This window comes from Hylobates moloch, unplaced genomic scaffold, assembly GCF_009828535.3.
Source record: "Hylobates moloch isolate HMO894 unplaced genomic scaffold, HMol_V3 SCAFFOLD_14, whole genome shotgun sequence".
Lineage (NCBI taxonomy): Eukaryota > Metazoa > Chordata > Mammalia > Primates > Hylobatidae > Hylobates > Hylobates moloch.
This window is the reverse complement of record NW_026652289.1, coordinates 62046717-62070484: the sequence shown is the minus strand read 5'-3', so window position 1 is coordinate 62070484 and position 23768 is coordinate 62046717. Positions and strand designations below refer to the sequence as shown.

General features: G+C 52.5%; 1 protein-coding gene across 1 annotated transcript in view; it reads left to right on the top strand.

Moving 5' to 3' along the window:
• The first annotated feature begins 1197 nt into the window (after positions 1 to 1197).
• Positions 1198 to 23768, top strand: part of SMAD6 (SMAD family member 6) — a 79259-nt gene continuing 56688 nt past the window's right edge. Inside the window, exons 1-3 of the mRNA XM_032175277.2 lie at positions 1198 to 3207; positions 10783 to 10839; positions 15508 to 15585. Of these exons, the coding sequence (XP_032031168.1) occupies positions 2379 to 3207; positions 10783 to 10839; positions 15508 to 15585 (964 nt within the window). The 5' untranslated portion in view covers positions 1198 to 2378. The remainder of the gene's footprint in view (positions 3208 to 10782; positions 10840 to 15507; positions 15586 to 23768) is intronic.

The following is a 23768-nucleotide window of genomic DNA, read 5'->3' as shown; positions in this document are numbered from 1 at the left end:
GCGCACACCGACTCTGGGAACGGCCGGGGGTTCGCACCGCCGCGCACTCCCCAGGCCAGCCCCACGCGTGGCCACCCTCCATGGAGACCCGCCCGCCGGCGCCCCGCGGCCACCGCGGGGGAATGGCGCCCAGCCCCGGGCCAATGAGAGTAGCGGAATTTCTTTCATTCAGCGCGGGGCCAGGCTCCTGCCCGGAAAGGGGCGGGGCGCCGCGCCGGGGGTGGGGCCGCCGCGCGCGGGGGAGAGGGCGGGGCCGGCCCCGCTGCCTGGCCAATCGGCGCCGCGCCCGGGGGGGGAGGGGGGCCCAGGCCTTTTTTCCCCTCCGCGCGGGACCAATCCCGACTTTACAAGCTTGAACTTTTGCCACCCTCGGACGAGCGAGCGCGCCCGAGGAGGTACCCCGCCGCGCCGGCTCCAGGGGCAGGAGCGGCCTTAACCCTTCCCGCGCCGGGCGTCAGGCTGCCGCCGCCGCGCCTCCGATTCCGCCCCCAACCCACCCCCATTTTCGCGTGGAAACCTCGCTAGGGAAAGCGTGATCCCTCACCTACAGCCCTCTCCGAGGTGCGGAGAGTAAACTGGAGAAGGGAGAGGAAGCACCCGTCCTGGAGGGGGCCCGGCCGGCCGGCGGCCCGCCTCGCTCCGAGGGAGGGCCGTGGCGACCGAGAGGAGCCAGCGAGTAGACACTCCCCGCCTCTACCCCACCCTCTCCATCTCCCCACTCCGGGCGAGCCTGCAGCCACCGTACGCAAAGCGTCCTGAGCTCCCTGTTTGGCCCAGCAGAGCGACCCCCGACTTTGTGCAAGGAGCGTAAAGTCCCTCGTGCAGTCACGGAAGATCCGCTACCCCAACATATCCGCCGCCCCCTGCTCCTCAGAGGCTCAACCCATGAAGGCACACACGCACACCCATTTTTATTAGCCTGCCCTGGGATGGGGGTTTGGAACAACTTTAAAGTGCAAAGTGTGTTTGTAAGTTTGTGCACAAGCCAGGGAGAGGCAAAGCGCCCCGTTTGCGTCCGAGTCTCATTGGGTCCGCCGAGCCTCGCGCGCCTGGCCGTGGCTCGTGTAACCCTGTGCGTGTGTGTGTGTGTCCGCGCGCGCGCGCATGTGTGCTCGCTCGCATCCGTGCTCTGGGCGCAACGCGAGGCAGAAAGCGGGCCGCGGGCGCTGTCAGGCCCCCGGCGGGGGTGCCGGGGTGGTGTGGGGCGGAGGCCCGAGCTCGGCCCGCCCCGGGAGCCGGCCCCTTGGAGCCTCCGGCCCTGCAATGGGACGTGTTCTCCTTTAAGAGTTAAGAAACTTGAAACCTTGTTTGCGCAACAATCAGCGCCGCGGAGCCGCCAAAGTGTCTAGACTGGCATATGATGGGAGGCAGCCAATGACTCCGCGGCGCTCCTCCGGGGGCCCTCAGTGTGCGTTTGAGGAGAACAAAAAAGAGAGAGAGAGCCGAGCGGGGGAGCGATCGAGGGAGCTGAGCCGAGAGAAAGAGCCGCCGGGCGCTGCCTTGCCAGACCTCGCTGGGACCCCGGGGCCACCGGGAGGCACTTTTGTGGAGGGGGGAGGGGGGGCGGCCTCGGCGCACGAAGCGTCCGAGGGCAGCGTGGGGCGGGCTGCGACCTCTGCCTCGGTGGACTGCGTTTTTAATTAAGGATTCCCAGCAGCTCTTTGGGATTTTTACAGCTTCCACTCATGTGTTGACACCCGCGTCCAGGAGAAACTCGCTCCAAGTGCATCTAGCGCCTGGGACCTGAGACGGCGTTGGCCTTTCGTGCATGCAAATCCAGGGATTTAGGTTTTGTTTGGGATTTCCTTTTCTTTCTTTCCTTTTGTTATTTTTTTCCTTTTTGCAGGGAGTAAGTAAGAAGGGAGCTGGGGGTATCAACAAGCCTGCCTTTCGGATCCTGCAGGAAAAGCCCATGTAGTTAAGCGCTTTGGTTTAAAAAAAGGCAGGGTAAAGGCAGGGCTTTCCAGACACGTTTGGGGGTTCGCGCGAGCGCTTTGTGCTCATGGACCAGCCGCGCAACTTTTGAAGGCTCGCCGGCCCATGTGGGGTCTTTCTGGCGGCGCGCCGCCTGCAGCCCCCCTAAAGCGTGGGGGCTGGAGTTATTGAGCAGCCCCGCCGCTGCGGTCCATGTAGCCGCTGGCCGCGCGCGGACTGCGGCTCGGCGTGCGCGTGTTCCCGGCCGTCCCGCCTCGGCGAGCTCCCTCATGTTGTCGCCCTGCGGCGCCCCTTCGACGACAGGCTGTGCGCGGTCTGCACGGCGCTCCGCGGCGGAGCTTCATGTGGGGCTGCGACCCGCGCAGCCGGCGCCTCGCTGAGGGAACGGACCCCCGGTAACTGGAGACCGTCTCCCCCCCACCCCTGGCGCCAAAGGATATCGTATGTTCAGGTCCAAACGCTCGGGGCTGGTGCGGCGACTTTGGCGAAGTCGTGTGGTCCCCGACCGGGAGGAAGGCGGCAGCGGCGGCGGCGGCGGCGGTGGCGGCGGCGGCGACGAGGATGGGAGCTTGGGCAGCCGAGCTGAGCCGGCCCCGCGGGCAAGAGAGGGCGGAGGCTGCGGCCGCTCCGAAGTCCGCCCGGTAGCCCCGCGGCGGCCCCGGGACGCAGTGGGACAGCGAGGCGCCCAGGGCGCGGGGAGGCGCCGGCGCGCAGGGGGCCCCCCGAGGCCCATGTCGGAGCCAGGGGCCGGCGCTGGGAGCTCCCTGCTGGACGTGGCGGAGCCGGGAGGCCCGGGCTGGCTGCCCGAGAGTGACTGCGAGACGGTGACCTGCTGTCTCTTTTCGGAGCGGGACGCCGCCGGCGCGCCCCGGGACGCCAGCGACCCCCTGGCCGGGGCAGCCCTGGAGCCGGCGGGCGGCGGGCGGAGTCGCGAAGCGCGCTCGCGGCTGCTGCTGCTGGAGCAGGAACTCAAAACGGTCACGTACTCGCTGCTGAAGCGGCTCAAGGAGCGCTCGCTGGACACGCTGCTGGAGGCGGTGGAGTCTCGCGGCGGCGTGCCCGGCGGCTGCGTGCTGGTGCCGCGCGCCGACCTCCGCCTGGGCGGCCAGCCCGCGCCGCCGCAGCTGCTGCTCGGCCGCCTCTTCCGCTGGCCCGACCTGCAGCATGCAGTGGAGCTGAAGCCCCTGTGCGGCTGCCACAGCTTCGCCGCCGCCGCCGACGGCCCCACCGTGTGCTGCAACCCCTACCACTTCAGCCGGCTCTGCGGGCCAGGTGAGCGCGTTGCGCAGGCCGGGGGGGCCCTGGCTCCCCGTTCCCGTCCTCTTCCGTGCCCTTCTCTCTGTGACACTGCGGGTCGGTGCAGCTGCGGGTGCTTCCCCGGGTGCCCTTGGAGCGTGGGAGCCACCAGGGGAGGCGCCTCAGACCGGCCGAGGGGAGTGGGTGTCCCAGCACACACATCAAGTGGCAACTTTATCTCAAGGCTCCGGTAAACTTAAAAGGGTACATGTCGTAGTTTTCTCTGTGCAGTTTCAGGGACATGATATAGGCTCCAACTTCATAGGCAGTGAAAGGGGAGGGCAGGCCAAGGAGAGACCAAAGAAGTAGGTGCTATTTCCTCCTACCTCAATTCCGGAATCTACCCCAGTCTGTGCCCAGGCTTCTAGCGTTTGTATGCACGTGCCCTTACCCATACTGTGCTTTTCTATGTCCAAGTAGCTGTAAGTTGTGAAATTGGGTGTACACAAATCATAGCTAGAATCAGAAGTGTTCATCAAATGTCCAATTTGTGCCTTTGTATACTTTCGACAAAGCTTTGCAGGATAACCGCTCTCTGGAGTAAAGAGCACCCTCATAAATTTATTCCCCACATATTATCATTCCCCACATCCCTTGGGTGTCAAGTGCCAGGGTCTTCCATAGTCCTTCTCAAGTTTTGTGTTCAGCTTTTGTATAGAGTTTAGGGTTTTGGAGGCATCGGTGAGTAGGTGAAGAAGCCAGATACTGGATTACCTCTGAGAACTGCCCCCCTTCTTTGTTCTCCTCTTGGGATTTCCTGCACACACCCCACCCTCAGCCTTGATTACCTGGCCAGGCCGTCGTGCTCAGGTGCAGACAGGCGGAGGCCCCAGCAGGTCAGGAGGCTCCAGCAGGCCAGGAGCTTGCACTTGCCTTGCTCTGACCTCTGTCTTGCGGGGAACACACATTTAAGCCTGTAGCTAGCCTCTGAGGGATGTATGGGAATCCATTAGGTGGCACTGGGGTTTTGCAGGGGTGGGACTGGCAGGGAGTCACAGGCTCTTGAGCCTGGAAGGGCTCTGAATCCCTCTATTCTGGCTTCCCTGGGGAGAGTCAGCACCCAGGCTGGGAGCACAGAGAGGGTCAGATTGTAGGTCTCCTGACTCTCTGTGTGGAAGGGGAAAGTGGGCCTAGGACGGTGCATTTGTCCTAGGTGTCTTGTTTGCGTGTGGAATAGTGTCTGGAGAGGAAAAGAAGTTTCCCCTCAGTGATGATTCCTGCATAGAGGGCATTGATGGGGGCGGGTGGGGAGGGGCAGTGTTGATCAGGCACCCTACTCCCCTCATGGTCACTCCAGTCCCAAATTAGGAGCTATGAGCAGTCCGTGATCTGTGGCCCATGCCAGTCTTTCTATATATTCTTTTCCCCTTCCTGACAGCTTTCCCTGGAAGTGACTTTCTCTCCTCTGCCAACTATGTCTCCTCCCTGCCTCTGGGGAAGGAGACCCCTATTTATGGTTGTCTTGCTCCTGGTCATTTTTTTTTTTTTTAAGTAGGTCCATTCCACTCTTGTAGAAGCCCCTGGCAGGTGTATTCTCTCTCGCCACTTCAGTGTGCAGCAAATGTTTGTTAAGCAATTACTCTGGGCCAGGCACTGTGCTGGGTGCTGTGGCTAACAGAGTGGAAATATGAGTAGGATCTGTGCCCTCAAGAAACATAATCCCACGAGGGATTTATGGGGGAGAGATGGGGGAAGAAGGGAAGTGTGCAGGGCCAGGTCATTGGATGTGAATTACCAGAAGGCTATGGGTGTGTATGTAATAGGATGGCATGCAGGAGCTCCACAGCTCCAACCTGGAGCAGGACCTTGGAGGATGGGTCAGAGGAGAGGGAGCCAGCCAGCTCAGAGTCAAGGTGTCAGGCACGTTCAGGTGGGTGGGCAGGGAGGGGGAGGAGTGAAGAAGTTGGAGACGATGGACAGGACCACTCCTGCTACTACTACTCCTGGGACTAGGAGTTGGCTTGGGTGTTGGTTTGCATTTGGTGGTTTTGGAGAGGTACAGGTCAAGAGATACCTGGCAAGCTGCAGTAGAACGGTTCTTGACCATGGACCTAGTCCTAGGCTCTGCCCAGCTAGTAACCTGCAGCTTGACTTTGGATGAGTTACCTCCCCTCTCAGCCACCGTGCTGGTCAGTGGGGGTGGCTCTAGGAATATTCTCTCCATCTAAATCTGGACTAAGCCTTGGGACTTGATTCCCCTCCTTCTCCCAGAAGGAGGCGCTGTTGTCAGGGCTGCAGCACCCCAAGTCTCCTCCCATTTCTTTGCTAGCTGCTAGCCTGTGGGGCCCCCATTCAGCCACCCTGGGGACAGCTGGGAGGACCGATGGTCAGGGAAGTTTCCAGTATGTGCCAGGTTGACCCTCTTGCCCCTGGCCTGAGAGCTGGGGGAGCCCTGGGCTGCCCACCCCGCCTCCACCGCCTGGCCGCCAGCCTGGCTCCCGTAACTGGGCGGGCGCATAGCTGGGGCTCAGCGGTGCGCGTCCTGATAAGGAGACTGTGCCTTCCAGGGCTCTGGGGAGAGGGCCGGGGCTCCGGGCAGACAGATGCGCGCACACACACAGCGCAGGCACACCGCTAGCCGGCAAAGTACACTGGAACACCGGCACTGAGGGACTCCCACCTGGCAGCAGTCACCTCCGCACCTTCACCGACCACCGCAGGCAGCGCCGGTGACAGGAGACCCCTTCCTGGGCAGTGTGGACCCCTGCTGTTCCGAGCCCACTCTCCATCAACTTGAGTTGTGGCCTTGGGGCTAGTTTCCCCTTTGGGCCTCTTTTCTCATATCTAAAGTAAGGGGTTGGAGGGAATCCCTGAGGGCTGATGTGCAGATTCCAGGCCACACAGGCCTCCGTCCCCTCCCCCACTCTGCCCCAGGCTTGTCTCGGAAACTGGGGTCCTCAGGAGGGGACCCACCTCTGCTGGGCATGGGCTGGGGGCCTCCTGGCCTCCCAACCCGTGGGAGTCAGGCCCAGCTCTGCCTCCCCCTTGGGTGTCTTTCTGTCCCAGGAAAAGCCAGTTCGCTGAGCTCGGTGGGTGCCTATGTGGACGGAAATGTGGAGAAATACTTTAATCACAGCTCTAACCTGTGTTTATAGAGCTCCTTTCTCCTGAAAGTATCCATTAACTTCGGAATAAATCTCCTGCTCTTTGCTTCCCCACTTTTTTTTTCTGTAATTATATTCAGTAAATTACTATTATCCAAATTGCGCCCGGGGAAGAGAGACAGAGCGAGAGAGAGAACTTTTAAACGACTGGAGGAGGCCGCCTAGGAAAACACAGGGTTCCCAGGCCAGGACTATAGGAATTAGAATGGGCTAGAAAGTTTTCCTTTTATTTGGCCTGGCATTATCCCTTTGAAATGAGATCAATTTCAAGTTGGGCTTCCAAGCCCCCGCCCTGCCCGGCTCAGCGGCCCCTAGCCCTGCTTGTCTGCTCCTCCTAGCTCCTCCTGGAGGTGAGGAAGGGGTGATAATGTGCAGTTTGCCTCTTGCTGGCGCCAGCCGGCCGCGCTGTTTATCTGGCTGCCAGGGGAATCTGGGCAATTAGGCTCAGCCGGCCTTAAAGTGCCAGGAGCTCCTTTTCTGCGTCTCCCATCATGGGGCTTAGGGTTGAGTCTTCAGGTTCTGGGGGCAGGAAGGACGGGCACTCAGGAGGCCCCCTCCCCACCCACAGCTCCTCTCTGGGAGGGGGGAAACTTGGCAACCCGGGAGGCATGTGGATCTTTTCCTAAGCAAGATGCTGAGCTGCAAAGATGGGGTGGAAGGTAATGTCCCATACTGAAACTTTGCCAGGCACTGGGAGAGGCTGTGAACTCTTTTCTGGCTTTAGAATTTAGGTCTAGATCCCAAAAGGCTAAGTACCCCCTGGGGGCTAACCAGAGGCATGCCTGGGCTGAGCTGAACCTTCTGGTGCACTGGCCCCTGGCTGACTGCTCCTGCTTCTGCAGGAAGTTGGAGGAGATTCCTGAAGTAGATGCCTCAGGCTGGATGTCTAAGGGGGTTGGAGTTTCTGATGTCTTGCTGTCTCCCTCTCTTTTCTTTTTCTCCCTACTAGGTCCACTTCTTTCAGAGGGGCCTGCAGTGCTCTAAAAGTTCTCCTGTTGAAGTTTAGAGCATATTGGTTATTATTTTAAAATCAATACAACTTTTAAGAATACTAAGACAACTTCTAAGAGGGGAGTAGACAGAGGGCCTGGTGGCAGCTCACAGTTTCTTTTCTGACCTTTAGTCTCACCCACCAAGTGTCCCACCTGAGTGCCCACCTTGCCCACCTGAGGTAATGCCCTGGGGCTCCACCAGTCCAGATCCACAGGGTGCAGCCATGTGGGAGTGGCGGCTGATTGTTACCCAGTAGTGTTGATAGCACATTATTCATGACAGCCAAAGAGAGGAAGCAACCCAAATGTCCATTAGCTGATAAATGGATAAATGAAATATGGTACATCGAAGAACGGAATATCATTCACCCATGAAAAAGAACGAAGTCCAGCACCGAAATGTGCTACAACATGGATGAACCTCGATGCCTTGTGCCACGTGAAAGAAGAAGCCAGCCACAAAAGGCCATATATTGTATGAAATGAAATGTCCAGAATGGGCAACCCATAGAGACACAAAGTAGGTTAGTGGTTGCCAGAGTTTTGGGGTTGGGGTCTAGGAAGTGACTGCCAATGGGGATGGTGTTTCTTTTTGTGATGAAAAAAATGTCTTGTGTTTAGATGGTGGTTGATGGTTGCACAACACTGTGAATATACTAAAAAACCACTGAATGGTATATTTTAAAAAAGGATGAATCTTAGGGTATGTGAATTATATCTCAATTTTTGGAAAGGGTTACCTGATATTGGTCTCTAGCTGGCCTCCCCTATAACACCTGCAGCTACCTTCATGTGTGGCCTCGGGCAGGTCCTTCAGCAAGCGGGACCTTAGTTTTCATATCAGTGAAAAGAAGGAATTGAGTTGGGTGAACCCCAAGGCCTCTTCTGTCTGTGACACTCTAAATACTTGTGTTGTGGGGTGGAGTCTAAAGCCTTCATACTTTTTTAGTTGCCTACAATGGAATCTAGTGATTAGCTTTCAGTCCCTGCAGTTGTTAAACAGTTGTGTGCATACCATTTTGCCAGAGCTAATGGGAGCCTGGTGAGGTCCCTCCTGAACGCTTTGTAGTGCTCCACTAGCTGGCATGTCTCATGGTTCAGGTTCATAGATTTTCTTTCTATCTCACGACATTGGAACTCCCAGCTCAGCTATGGCCATGTGTAGCAGGTGTCACAACTCAAGGCCCAGGTAGTTCTTCCAGGTGGGACTTCATGAGCCTTTCCTGCCTTCCACCTTTTGAGTCCCAGGTAAGCAGCCCCTGGAAGAGATGCTGGCATTGGTTACAGAGGCTTGACTCCAGCCACTACTGCCCATAGTTGTCAAGATTCACCTTTGGGGACAAATCCTGGGGGCAGATGTCCAGAGCTCCATGCCATGTGTGGCCTAGACCTCAGCCAGTCAGATTTTTGCAAAAGTAACCCTAAGGAATTGCAGGCTTTCTGATAAGCTCATGGGGGTAGTGGAAGGGCATGGAGTTCAGAGACCTGGCTTTGGTTCTGGCTCCATACCTAGGTCCTGAGGGAGTCACTTCCACTCACCAGTCTCCTTCTCTGTACAGTGGAAGCACTGGCCTCAATTCTCTTTTCCTGTGGAACACCAACCCTTCCTATGCCCTGTCTCTTATCCTGAGAGGCTGGTCCTCACTCAAGGCTGGCCTCTAGGCCTGAGAGCCCCCTAGATCCTCTTTTTGCACATCTTTGTCCACAGGTGCATTCAACTTTACCATTATCCTTATCCCAGTTGTCTGTGTCCACATTTAGTGAGCGCATTCTGTACAGGTGGTGTCCCAGACCCAGCGGGGATGAAGGGGTGTAAGTCAGGGCATCTCTTGATTCCACCTCATTGGGTGGCAGAGCAGAGTCAGGCCTGGACTGGAATCCCAGCTCCACCATGACTGGCTCAGGGCACATGCGCAAGTCAGTTTTCTCATCTGTAAAATGGGGATGATGTCATCTCATTTATCTTTTGTGTTTTGAGAAAGGATTAAATAAAAATAGGTGCCTGATGAGCATAATTAACTACTCTGTACCTGAGGTCTAAAATAATAAAATTGAAAGTGATTGGCATGGAGTGAGACAAGGTAGACACCGAGCAAATGTTCACATCTCTCTCAGTGGCTACTCTGATTCACCTTTCCTTCTCCCTAATTTCTGTCCACAGAAAGTCTCTGTTTCTAAACCTCAGAGCTTTGACTTTGTTGGAAGTAACTTTGAGCTGGAAAAGCCAGGGTGGGGAAGAGGTGAGGCCTCATTGGGTGTATGGAGCAAAACAAATGCTCCTATAACTAATTGTGCCTTATTACAATTGTGAAAAACACTTATTACCCCTTGTGTCATTACTGATACCCGCCTAATAATAGTTATTACCACTTTATTACCACTGAGAGTTTGTTTTAGTTTGCGATTTGATTGTGTTTAGTTTCATTTACCGAAAATGAAGGGTCATTTCATTCATGCAAATTGTTACTTAGTTTAGCAAATTGTTACTTCCCATAAAGCAAGAAGCCAAGGAATTCTTCTGAAGGCAAAGTATATGTTTTTAAGGAGGAGTATTTTAGGCAAATGAAAGGAAACCCAAAGAAAAATATCACAGACAATAAGGAATCATAGCGTCTGAGCTGTAGAGAGCTTGTGTTCCTCCCCCGTCCTTTACAAAAGGGGAGACTGAGGCCAACAGCTGGAAGTGACTGGCTTAAGGCCTCCTATTGAGACAGCTGGGTTTGGCCTTTTGGGTCCTAACCCTTTCTACTGTCCTCCCCTGCACCTAGGAGTGCTAGCCCTAGTGCAGCTTGTTTGGACACGAGTTTCTGTGTCTGGGCCTTTGCGCTCACGCTAGGCTTGCCAAATTTAGCAAATAAAATGCAGGATGCCCAGTTAAATTCAAATATCAGATAAATAACGCACCATATTTTAGTATAAGTACACCCCCAATATTGAAAGGAACACACTTATACTACAAAATGGTGCCATGTTTATCCAAAACTCAAATGTAACTGAGCATCCAGTATTTTGTCCAGCAAACCCTGGCTCTGACTTTCCCTGCACTCACGTTTCTCTTGTTAAAGTAGTAACAGTTACTGTTTATGGAGGTGTTTTTCAACAGTTACAAGAGCTGCACTAAGCATTTTACATACATTATCCCAGCAAACCTGGGAGGTCTAGATGATTATTATCCTCATTTTAGAGCTGAGGAAACAGGCTCAGAGAAGTGAAGTAAGTTGCTTGAGGCCACACAGCCAAAGGTGGCAGGGCTGGGATTGAGCCCATATCTGTTTGAGCCCCAAGCCTGTGGCTTTAATTGTTGAGGGGATTTGGGCAGCAGAGGAGGTGGGACAAAGGGAGGGCTTCCTGAAGGCTGAGTTTATTATTTGAGGAAACCAGTAATTAAAAGCATGTAGAACCTGAGGTGTGAGCTCCCCCACCCTGGCAGTGACATGCTGTCTCCTGTCTTCCAGAATCTCCGCCACCTCCCTACTCTCGGCTGTCTCCTCGCGACGAGTACAAGCCACTGGGTAAGTATGCCCTCCTTCCTACCCTTGCAGAGGTGTGTCCCAAACTGGGTCCCCTTCAGCCCAGTGTGTGTCCAGCCTCAGGGCTAGAGGGCTGGAGGGGAGGGGTGAAAGCCAGACTGGTTGCTGTGAAATGGGGTGAAGTTGCACAAACACTCCCACAGTTGGGCCAAAGCAGACCCAGCTTCTGCAGCAGGCTATTTACATCTCGAAATTCCACGGCTCATCATTAACCTCTCTGTGACCTTTAAACATGGGCCTGTTGAAGATGAATGGGTTTTGACTTACGCATCTCACTGGAGGTGGGTTGCTATTTCTGTGTCTCTTTCCTCTCTCTTGGGCCCCCCAGCCTTGGGTTATTCTCCTTTAGAGTGTATTAATTAGTAGTATAACAAATAGGTTGGGCATGAAGTCTTTGTTGAGAGGAGCTGTATATTTTCCCCCTTTTTAAGCCAAGATGTTCACTTGAGCAGAAACAACAATTGGAGTGTTAAAAAGGAATGTATATTGGTACAAAAAACCCCCGGCATGGACTGTCCCTTAGGTGAGCTTAGTGGAGTTGGTAATTTTAGACAATTCCCATTCAGAGGCAGAACATATTTTCTGTAAAATCTTGAGCCTAGATGATCAGCCCATATTCTGGGGTAGATGTAAGTGGTTTCAAAAATAGAGATTGTTGGCTCACGCCTGTAATCTCAGCACTTTGGGAGGCCAAGGAGGGCAGATCACTTGAGGTTAGGAGGTTGAGATCAATCTAGCCAACATGGTGAAACCCCGTCTCTACTAAAAATACAAAAATTAGCCGGGTGTGGTGGTGCACATGCTCCCGAGTAGCTATAATCCCAGCTACTCGGGAGGCTGAGGCGGGAGAATTGCTTGAACCTGGAAGGTTGCAGTGAGCTGAGGTCACGCCACTGCACTCCAGCCTGGGCGACAGAGTGAGTGAAATTCTGTCTAAAAAAAAAAAAAAAAAAAAAAAAAGAGTAGAGATTGTGGCTGGGAACGATGGCTCATGCCTGTAATCCCAGCATTTTAGGAGGCTAAGGTGGGAGGATTGCTTGAAGCCAGAAGTTCCAGACCAGCCTGGGCAACATAGCAAGACCCTATCTCTGTAAAAAATATGAAAATTAGCTGGGCGTGGTGGCTCAGGCCTGTAATCCTAGCTACTTAGGAGGCTGAGGTGGGAGGATCACTTAAGCCCAGGAGTTAGAGGCTGCAGTGAGGTATGATTGTGCCACTACACTCCAGTCTGGGGGACAGAACAAGACCTCATCTCTAAAATAAAATAAAAATGGAGATTGCTTGGCTCTCTGTTTCCTCTAGTGGGGTTTCAGAGCATGGGTTCTGAGGCAGAGAAGTGATGGAATCTGTAGGATCCTGATTGTGGTGCAAGTTAGTTTGGCCCTGACAGTACCAGGAGAGCAACTTTGTGACCCAAGCAGTTCCCGTGGGACTCAAGCTTTAAAAGTCAGATGGCGTGGCAACAATGCTGCAACATTCTACCAAGTGACCGCAAAAAGTGGGTTTTGTTTGGTTTTCGGTAAAGGCCTCCTCCCAGTAGTGTGTGTCAGCATCATCTGGGAGGTCACTTCTTTTTTTCTTTGTTTGAGTTGGAGTCTCGCTCTGTCACCCAGGCTGGAGTACAGTGGCGTGAGCTCTGCCCACTGCAACCTCCGCCTCCCGGGTTCAAGCGATCTTCTGCCTCAGCCTCCCAAGTAGCTGGGACTGAAGGCACGCACCACCACGCCTGGCTAATTTTTCTATTTTTAGTAGAGACGGAGTTTTACCATATTGGCCAGGCTGGTCTCGATCTCCTGACCTCGTGATCTGCCCGCCTTGGCCTCCCAAAGTGCTGGGATTATAGGCATGAGCCACTGCGCCTGGCTAGGGAAGTCACTTCTTAGTGTCATAGACACTCAGGCATATCCACCCCAGTTTTCCTTCCAGACCCCTCACCTGCTGTGAAGTCAGAAGTGCCCACCAGGTCCCTTCAGGAGTATGACCTTCTCAGGCTGGGTGGGCAGAGGCTGTTCCACGAGGGTGTGGGAGTCAGCCACCAAACCATGGTGGCCACCCTATTGTTGTTCCAGAAGTAGGATTGTCCCATGAATGGGGGAGCCTTAGTTCTCTTGGGAACTGGAGAGATGATCTGGTGGAAGCTTGTCACTTAAGAGATGAAGAATCAAACTGAGTGAGGGGGAGGAGCTGCCCGGCTAATGAGCTGCAGGGTTGAGGCACAAACTCAGAGCAGCCCCCACTCAGGTGGGTGGCTCACTGTCCTTCCCTCGGAGGCCTGTCTCAGCATTTCCTAAGTCAGCATAATTGCACTAGTTGCTTGTACGATCCCTAGTTCCATTAGAGAAAAAAAAACCCTCAAAAGTTCTTAGTGAAAGTTCTTAGCACCTCAGTTTGAATGTCAAGGATCATCGCCCTGAGGGTTTGTCAGTTAGCCTGTGATAAAGCAGCAAAAATCAAGACACTGCCCAGCCCTGCAGAGTGACCATGTGGAAACCAACAGTTGTCCCCATGGTTTTACAAATGAGACGACTGAGGCCCAGAAAGAGGAAGTGACACTTGCCGGTGGTCAAATAGCTCAGCCCACCACCTGTTTTTATATGGTTTGCAAGCTAAGAATGGTCTTTATTTTTGAAGTGGTTAAAAAAAATCCAAAGGAGCATAATATTTTGTGGCACCTGAAAATTATGTGAAATTCAGATTTTGGTGTCCGGAAGTGGAGTTTTACTGGAACACAGCCAGGCTTGTCCATTTCCATTTTGTCCATGGCTGAGGCAGAGTTGAGTAGTTACAGCAGAGACTGTATAGTTTACAAAGCTGAAAATATTAACCTCTGGCCCTTTATAGAAAAAGCTGGTGAGCCCTGATGTTGCTTGACTCATAGTGGAGGCGGGACCTGAACCTGGAGCTCCAACTTGCAGATGGAGTTCTTCCCCCTTGAGGCTTGAGCAGTGATAGAGGCTGTGAACATTCTTTTGCACAGCAGCCATTGAGACACTGTCCAGGGCCTCACTAGAAACACTAGATGTGAGGGTTTGGCAAGGGCGTGATAGGGACTTACTAGCTGTGAAAGGTGGAAACCGCTTGTCGTTTCGTCTTCTGGAAACCTCACAATGCTCTCTGTGTTGGCTGTAAGGCAGTTCACTAAGAAATAGGACTCGGCTTGTGATGTTGCTACTTCAGATGAGAAGTGGCAGCAGGGCTGTGGGCACTGAGCACTTTGGGAACATTAGGTGTTAAAAGCAAAACTCTTTTAAGAACTTCCCACTTGAGCATTGAGCTTTTTTTTTTTTTAAAAGATTTTTCTGTGTGTCCTTATTTTTCTCCTAACATATTTTTCCAGCAGATAACTTTTTCGTTCCCTGATAAATAGTCCCGCGTTATTTTTTGGTATTATTTTCTCTTCCTTGCATTGTTGCTTTTTCATAAACAAAAAGCTAGTTCACTTCTAAGCCTCTGTGATCACATGAGACCAAAAAACAAAATAAAACCCAGAACACCCAGTCAGCATCTGGCAAGTGGGAAACGAGAGAGGAAAAAAAAAAAAAAAGGCCAAATTGGTTAATGTTTTATCTTCCCGCTCCCCAAGCCATGTGGTAAAAGGAAAAAAATTCCTGCAGGATCAAATGGAATTCTAGCTAGTGAGGGCCTGGGCAAACAGTTTTATCCCAGGAATCTTTTGCCTGGAGTAGCTGTGCTGGGCCGGCGGGGGCCAGGTGGGACCACCCGAACCAGTCCTGGATTGTGCCAGGTGAGAAGATGTGTGTGCTGCAGGCCTTCCAACTCCTAGACAGGCCTGTCCCTTAACAGGGACAACACCCATTGGTGGTAGCAGAGGCACAGGCCCAGGAAAAATTTTCCAAGTCTGCCTGTCCCAAAAGGCGTCGGCTTGTCAAGCTAGCAGCTCAGTGTTCTATAGAAAATGTGCAAAAGAATTTCTCTTTCTCATCTAACTGCTCTGCAGACAGAGGAAAACCAATAATGTACATATGAAGTACTTAAAACTACTTAAAAAAAAAAACGCCTTAAAAAGAACAGTCCAGACATTAAAAGTTGCTCTTGTGAGCAGGTTTGGATGTTAGGGAGTGGGGGAGGGGAGAGAAAAAACAAAGTTAATCTGGGAGCAAATGCTTGAGCCCTTAATTAGAGGGGTGTAAGCGGGACAGAGTGAGGACAGCTGGTGACTTGTTAAAACAGTTTCCCCAGCTCTAGCGGGAGGGAGGAAGGAAGGAAGGAAGAAAGGAAGGAAGGAAGCAAGAAGGAACAACTTCAAGAATTTTAATGGTTGTAATTAAGTACAGCAACTATGAATTGTTTAGGGGCTTAATTTAACTTTACCCACGGAGGCTCCAAGTTGCTACTTGCTCGGTCCCCTGAACTTGGGTTATTTCCGTGGTCAGGGCAATTGCAATGTTTTCAGGTACCAGCTTCACCACAGTCAGCACTTTCCAGAAGAGTTCCTGGGCAGGCTGGTCTGGTCTGGGGTGATCCTGAGATGGGGTTACAGGGTGACAGCAGAAAGTTGGGAGGGACATGCTGCCCTTTGCAAGCACACACATCCACACACGTGCACACATACACAGATGCATGAGAAAGAAGAAAAAAGAGAGTGCTGCCCCACAGCCAACTAAGTTCTCTTTTTCTTTCCTCCCACAGATCTGTCCGATTCCACATTGTCTTACACTGAAACGGAGGCTACCAACTCCCTCATCACTGCTCCGGGTGAATTCTCAGGTCAGCGTTTTTTCTCATTGTGCATTGCTGTTCTGTTGAAATTTATCGAAGGGGACAGCTGCGGAGGGGGCTTGGTGGAAGACTTTTTGACTTCCCCTCTTCTTTTTGTTTCCCTTTTCCTCCAATCCTTGGATGGGAAGGTTGCCAATGTTTCAGTCGCTGGTGTTCTTGGGGTTAAGAACAGTCTGTATGAGTGAAACCTGAAGATAACTTTTAAAGCACCTGTCTACCACGTTTTAACCAGTTGTCTCTCTCTTGTCTCGCTTGGAAATGATAAAAGCTCAGCACAGCTCTCCGTCTCTTGTTTAGAAAGAGATCCTCTTCCCCCAGCTGCGAGAGGCAGCAAAGTGGATGTGGTACACATTTGTCTTCCTCCTGTCCCCACTCTGGGGGAGGGACCAATGTGAAGGGTCAGAAGATTGGGGGAATTGGAGCCGGCTGAATGAGCTTGCAGGGAGGATCTGGCAAGTGAGGAGTTTGGCAAAGGCCAGTGGTTTCTGTGTTTCTCCCTGAGCAGCAGATGCTGGGATAGGAAGCCGAGGGAACCGTGGTTTGGAGTCCTCTGTCCCCTGCAGTTAGAAGCTGGTCATAGGGACCCCCACATCTGGAAGAATACCCAAATCAAACTTTCCTTGAGAAATGAGAGGTTGGTGTTGGACTGGGGACATCGAGGGCCAGGGGCAAGGTCTGTGGGGCCCTTTGGGAGCATGGCTGGTGGCATGGTGGCCTGTCGGCGTGCTGGCTGGGACTGACAGCCCCCAGGCTGGGGCTGCATACCTAGTGGGCATGGCTGGACGGCTGTGGGTCTCCATCTGAGCCATTCTTCCCTCACCCCACATCCATGCCATGGTAGCAGTTGCCAAAATCATAGCCGGTTATTGAGTGTATGCTATGGCCAGCACTCCACTTGGCCGCCTTTATGTGCATTCTCTTGGAACAGCCATGGGCTGTTTGTCTCCAGGGTCTGTGCTCTTCATCACTGTTTTGTCCCCCACTTTTCTGCAAGGGCCAAATGTACCTTCAATAAATGTATTTCCCCTGAAGTCCTGTCATTCTTGATGTAGTCTCTCTGCAACTCTAAGGATAATGCAGCACTGGCTGCTCATGGCTGCCTGGCCATTTCTCCAGCCCAGAGCTTTCGCCCGTCCATTCCCTTCTCACCAAGGCATGGGAGCTCACGAAAGTATGGCTGTTGCAGAGATGGGGAGGCTGGAAGCAGAAGCAGGAATGTGACTTGCCACACAGGGTCCCACAGTGGGCAACCTGGTCCTGGGCTCTAGTGGTCCTGGGGTCCAGGTCTTCTGGGTCCTATTCCTGAGTGCCTTCTGGTCTCTGGTGGCTCCCCTCATTAGGGTACTTCCTTCTCTAATAATATCTTTCCCTCAAAGGCCCAACCAGATGAACACAAATTAAAATTTCAGTCCTTTCTTTTTCCTCTTCACCTACATGAGTGAAAGCCACATATAATTTTGAAGCAAGGGGCTAAAAAGTATTTCTGAATTTACGATTTTGTGTCATTGCCAGCCCTCAGATGGATTCCACTGGCGTTGGTTGTCTGGACAGATGGGTAATTTTTTGGCATCCTCTTTCTCCCTATTGTTAATGGTGGAAAGTCCGTGTGTGTGTGTGTGTGTGTGTGTGTGTGTGTGTGTGTGTGTGTGTCTGTGTGTGTCTGTGCATGTGCATACCTTACAGTTTTAAGGTGTTTGCAGATAGTAGTCTCATTAGATCCCAGCCATTCCAGAGGAGGCCTGGTATGGCTCAGGCTGGAAGGACCAGACCCCCAAGCACTGTCAGGAGGCCTCTCCCTCAATCCAGAGGCTGGGACGTCTCAGGAGACCCCAAGGCCATTAGTTTTGTTGCCTTTGGGCCTCATTGGGCCTGTGTCTGAGATTTCCACCCGGATATCCCAGAGCAGTCTTTGGTACCGGGTGGTGAGAAGGTCCCTGCTACTTGTGACTCTGCAAAAGGACTGTGTTGGAAAATGTGTCCAATGCCGTAGAATTCTAAGGAGCCAAAGGATTTGGGGAGGAAATTGGGGATTTCCTATGCCAAGGACATTGAGTGAGGTCTTGAAGGACTTTGGTCTGAGTTCTGGGTGGCCTCAGTAGGTGAATGGAGTGTTTCCCTTTGTGTCATCCTGGTCCCTTCCAGGGATGCCATGCGTGGAATGTTCCCCCCGAGGGCCCACTGTTAGCTTTTCCAGCTTGCTCTGTGCTGTGGGGATCTGAGGTCCTGTGGGTTAAGCTGCCCGCCTGCCTATTGGGAGCCCAAAGACATGGGGCTGTGCTGGCTGTCACACTGGAGGACATATTCAGGGAGGGAAATGACCTAGGGGGTGACAGGTTCTGGTGGATGGTGAAGGCACGAGTCATTCTGCAAGATGGAATACAAGGTTGTGTGGGAGGGCAGGACCGGAGGTGAAGTCAGAAAGGTGAGGGGCAGAGGTGGGCACAATGTGTTGGGCCAGGCCAGGGCATTTGATGTCTAAGGACAAATAATGATGATGGTGCTGATGATGACAGCAGTTGACATTTATCGACACTCACTACATGTCAGGCACTTTGCTAAGTGCCAGCATTCTCCATTTCATTGACTCCTTACCACAGCCCAGTGAGACAGGTGTGATTCTCCCCATTTCATAGAGGAGGAAACAGGCTCATTGCTGGGCCAACTGTCCATAATGTAAGTGGCAGGCTTGGAACATGAGCCTGGACAGTGTGACTGCTCAGCTCCCACCCTGAGGGCCCTGCCCAGTGTCCTACAACAAGCATCCCTGTTCCCTTCCCCAAGCCAGACCCTGGCAGGAGCAAAGTAAAATGATCAAAAGGAGCCTGGTGGGCACCTGTCCTGATTTAAGTACTGGAGAAGGGGATGAGGGGCTAGCAAGGGTGCCGGGCGGCTCCGTGCCCTTCCAGGCCACTACTGGACAAACCTTGGGGACCACCCAGAGATCACACCACTCGCTGGCCTGGCCTTCTGTCTCCCGGAGTTCTGGGGGTCTGCCGATCCTGAGAGCCTTGTCACCCTCAGTGTCCTGGGATGCACGTCATCCCCAAACAGGGTGTCTGCAGCCCCAGGATGGAGACTGCCCTAGTTTGTCTCGCACAATGACGATCCCAGCGCTGGGCCTGGGACTCTGTTTTATCCAGCTCCATGGTCTCTGCTTTGCTTCCCTGTCCTGTTGTTGAGGCCACCTGGGGGAAGGATGGGCCTCTTGAGGCTTAGTCCCAGGCCCAGGCAGGCAAGGAGGCATGAGTGGGCAGGGCGAGGGGCTGCAGGAAAGGAGACGCACTTGCTTCAGCTCTCTGCTGAGTAGTTGATGGAAAACCTTCATTTGATCTCTACATCAGCTCCCAATTTGGATATGTGATTCCCACTAAACAGTGTAGAGGGGGCAAGTGGCTTCACCAAGGTCACTGGGGAAGGGGGGTGGTGGAGGGAGGCTAGAATGCAGAGCTTTAACCAAATCTGGAGACCTTACACCTGGTGGAGTCTTTGATGGGATTTGGGAAGAATGGAAAGCCTAGAACTTTTGGGGTACCATCAGAACTTTGGCACTCTGGTTTCCTCACCTAATTCAGGGCCTGGGGTGCTGTCACCTGACTGTCCAAGGCCCCTGTCAGGCTGTCCTCTTCTCTGCTGTATTTCCTTTCCTCTTCCATTTGCTTGATTTCAGTTTAGTTTGGGGAGGAAAGGAAGAGAAGCTAGTTAAATAAATTCATACTAAGGTGTGAGTGGCTGGTAGGCAAACTTTTTTTTTTTTTCAACTTTAAAGTAGAACATGCCATAATTCTCAGAATTGCAGGATGAAGAAATGGCAGTTCCGAGAAAGGCTGGTGGCAGAGGGCAGGGTTCTGTTCTCTCAGCATCTCTGACTCCAGCCTAGAAAAACAATGAACATGTCATAAGGAGCTTTAAGCTCTGGGTGAGGGAAGGAGCCCTGGCCAGGCCGGGCTGGGTGAGCTCTGAGTCACTTAGCGGGAGCCTGAAGTGGCAGGGCTACTTAAGCACCCGGGCCTGCCTGACTCCATGCTGTGGGGCTGGAGGCGGCGCACTGGGCAAGCTTCTTTAGGACCAGTGGCTCCCCTCTGCTGTCTTATTCTAGTGCCTGTAAGATAACCATTCAAGTGCTTTATTAAGCACCCTGTCCCTCCGTTTTCTCACTTGTAAAATGAGGATGATAATAACAACATATCCTTAATGGTGAGGGTTAAATGAGATATTTTACCCCTGCCAGGGTCTGGCGCTGGGAAGGGGATGGGGATGCTTGTTATGGAACACTGGGCAGGGCCCTCACGGTGGGAGCTGGGCAGTCACTGTCCAGCTATATGCAAGGCATGGTCTAAGCTGCCCATCACTGGGATCAGGCAGTTCTTGCTGGAACCTTGGCCCTCTGTGCCTGGTATCTCAGTCCTCACAGCATGTGGGTTTCTTCAGAGCTGTGTTAGTGAGAGCAGGCCCTTCAGTTTAGAAAGGAGGATGCCAGGGGAAGGAAGGGAGCCACAGTAGGCTACGTGGAGAGTTGGGGGCTGAGCTGGATGTGGGTATCTTTCCTCCACCAACCAGACTGTAAGCTCCTTGAGGACGCAGATCATTTTGTAGATTGTTGCATTGCGTAAGTTGGCAGAGTTTGGGAACAGAGGCCCAGGGAGGTTGGGAGACTGACTCAGAGCCATACAGCAAGCAGAGCAGTGTGGACCCACCTAGGGTTGCAACCCAAGGTGGGTCCACACTGCTTACCCACCTGCCACTTGGTAGCAACTGTGCCTGCCGTTTGCCCATTTCCGGGGTCCCTTGGGGTTGGTGCTGTCTGGTGTTACCATCAGTGCCTACTGAAGCTGGGAGAGGAGTGTGTGTGTGTGTGGTGTCATTTCCTGCTGTTTTCTTGATTACAGGGACCAAGTGTGTTCTCGTCCAACACCCTCATCTAACAGACTCTAAGAGTTCTGTGTTCCAGGGTGTGTGGTTCAGTCCATTCAGTGTGTTCTGAGTCCCTATAGCTGTAGTGGGCTGACGAGCATGGGCTCTGCACCAGTGGGCCCTGCGATCAAGCCCCAAGTCAGCCATCTATTGGTTGTGTGACCTTGGGAGAGTCACTCAGCTGCTTTGTCCCTCAGTTTTCTCACTGGTAAAATGGGGATGATAATAACAACATATCCCTAGTGGTGAGGGTTAAATGAGATGATGCCTGTGAGTCAGCCAAGGCCTGTCACACTGCACGTGGTGGGTGTGGCCATCACAGTGTTCCAGGCACTGTGCACAGGGCTAGGGGCACAGAGATAAAAGTTACATTATTTCTGCCCTCAAGGTATTCACAGATAGGTAAAGACACAAACAATAACAAGAGGCAGTCCAGAGAAAGAAGGGATTAGTGATCAACTCTTGGCGTGGTAGGGAAGTAGCTGGGGAAGGCTTCCTGGAAGAGGCGATATCTTTTTAAGAATGAATGGAAGTCAGGAAGACAGGATTTGGAGCATTCCAGGTATAGGAGATGCAAAGACCTGGAGGTGTGTAAAGGAGCTTTATGTTGAGAAACCAAAGGAGTTTCGAGGGACTGGGAAGCAAAGCTCCAGATGTTGGTGGGAGACGAGATGGGCAGAGGCCAGGACCTGGGAAAGATTTTTTTAAAAAACTTCTATCCAAACATGCAGAGTGGACATATAAGTGCCAGCTCCATGAATTTTCACAGACTGATCACACCTGACCGATAGGCAGGGCCTGCAGAATGTTGCTATCACATGACGATGCTCAAGCCTGTCACATGAGAGTGCTCATTGCCTGTGGGTCTGGGGTGCTGTATGCAGAGTGGTTTCAAAGGGAAAGCAGGAGGGCAGGGGATACGTTTTAGCTGAAAAGAACATTTCATTAAGTTTTGGAGAGCAGGAAGGGCATTTCATCTGGGTGAATGGTGCCCTGAAACAATCAGACTTGAACCTAGCCCAGTACCCTTGGGTTTAAGAGGTGGCCCTCGGGCATGACCCATGCCCACTCTGCCTATCCCCAGGGGTCAGGCTCCAGCCTAGAGGCAGTGGACAGGTTGCCAGACTGATACCAATTCTGGCCAGTACCACCCTGCCATTTCCAACTCAGAAATGGGTAGGGGAGAAGGAGCATTCAGCTCCAGTTCCAAATGGATGGTATTTACTACTCACATCAAGCCCTTGCCATGTGTCTTTTTAGCTTTGACCAACCAAAGGAAAAAAAAAAATGCCTTCCCTTCCTAACACCTCCTGAGTATCTCACAGAAGAACCCATTCTTCCTGGGCTGGGGTAGAGGTGTGAGGGGTGGTTGGCAGGAGTGATGGGGGTGACTAGAGCAGTCCTGGGGGAACAGGCAGCTGAAGGAGGGCCCAGCCAACCTGTGTCTGCCAAGAAGCAATGCGGGATGGTGGGCAGTGTGCCAGAGTGGTTTCTAGGCTCAGCTGTGCCCTTTTCCTGCCATGTGACCTCAGGCAAATTCCTCACCTGTCTAGTCTCAGTTTGCTCAGCTGTATATTGGGTCCAATGGGTCACTGATCTCAGGGGCTCCTTGGTGCTGATGTGTTCCAGGCTGTACGTACCAGCTCCCAGGCCTTGGGGTGGGGAGTAGTCAAAGAGCTAGGGCTTCTGTCCTGGGGCATCTTAGCTTCTCCTGTCGTTGGCCAAAAGCAAAACTGTGGCATGGAACAAAGTCATGAGGAGGGAGGGGATGAGTGTCTTGGACTTCCACCCCTCTATCCCGAGGCACTAAACTTGGGGGCCGCAGTGGGGGTATACTTGCAAAGTCCAGAGAGGGCAACTGACTCAGCAGAGGTAACAGCTTTTAGACTCCTCATGGCCTCAGACAAAGGACTTCAGGGCTATTGTGTTTCCTGAGTGTGGGCTTTTGAATGACAAGTCAATGTATTGAACATTTATTATTCAGAACTTACTGCAGCCGGGTGTGGTGGCTTGTGCCTGTAATCCCAGGCTGAGGCAGGAGGATTGCTTGAGCCTGGGAGTTTGAGACCAGCCGGGGGCAACATAGCAAGATCCCTACCTCTTAAAAAAATTTAAAAATTAGCTGGCCATGGTGGCACACACCTGTAGTCCCAGCCACTGAGGTAGGAGGATCACTTGAGCTTAGGAGTTGGAGGCTGTAGTGAGCCGTGATTGCACCACTGCACTCTGATCCAACCTGAGCGACAGAACAAGACCCTGTCTCTAAAAAAATAGGAAAAATAAAAATTAAAAACAAAGAAGAATTTATTATAAAAAGGGGGAAAAAAGAATCTACTACATGCACATGGCAGATGATACAAAATGGAGAAAGGCTGGACCTTCCCCTCTAGGAGCTGTTGGTCTAGAGGAGAGGCAGACAGCAAACAGACAGTGGTGACTGATCATGCTGAGTGCTGCCCTAGAGATGTGCTCAAAGCAGGGGACTCTGTTGGGATGGGGATGGGAGTAGTCAGGGAGCATTCACCTTCACAGAGAAGGTGATTCTGACTTGGGTTTTGTAGGATGACTAAGTTCACCAAGCGGACAACAGGCTATAGATAACCTTTCAAGTAGGAGGAACAGCTTGTGCAGAAGCAAGGAGGCATGCAGTTAATACCATATGTTCTAAGAGTTTGTGGCTAGAAAGTAAATAAGCGAGAGATGGAGGAATGGGGAAAGATGAATCCAGAGAGGTTGTCCTGAACACTAATTTAGGAATGAGCTGAAACAGCTGATCATGGTCATGGATACCAGGGAACCCTGGGATATACTTGGTCCTGAAGGACCTCATTTGGCTTTTAATACTGGGCCTAGCTCACAGCCAGGGAGTCATTGTGGAATAAATGAATGAATGAATGAATGAATGAATGAATGAATTTTTGCCTGGGGTAAAGAGATCCAGAGAGAGCCCTTAAAGACAGAAAGATCATCACACATATTTAATAATCACAGCTAACACAGAGCTCTGTGCCAGGTACTCTCTAAGTGCCATAAATATATTTATTCACGGACTACTCCCAACAACTCTCTGAGGTAGCCACTTTTATTAGCCAAATTAAAGGAAGAAGTAACAGGCTCGGAGAGGTTAAGTAACTCGCCCAAGGTCACCCAGCAAGAAAGCAATAGAGCTGGGATTGGAACCCAGGCAGTCTGGCACTTGTTGGGTTCCTCAGTGTCTGATGAGGTGCCCTTGCCGGCCCTGGAAGACTCAGGACACAAAC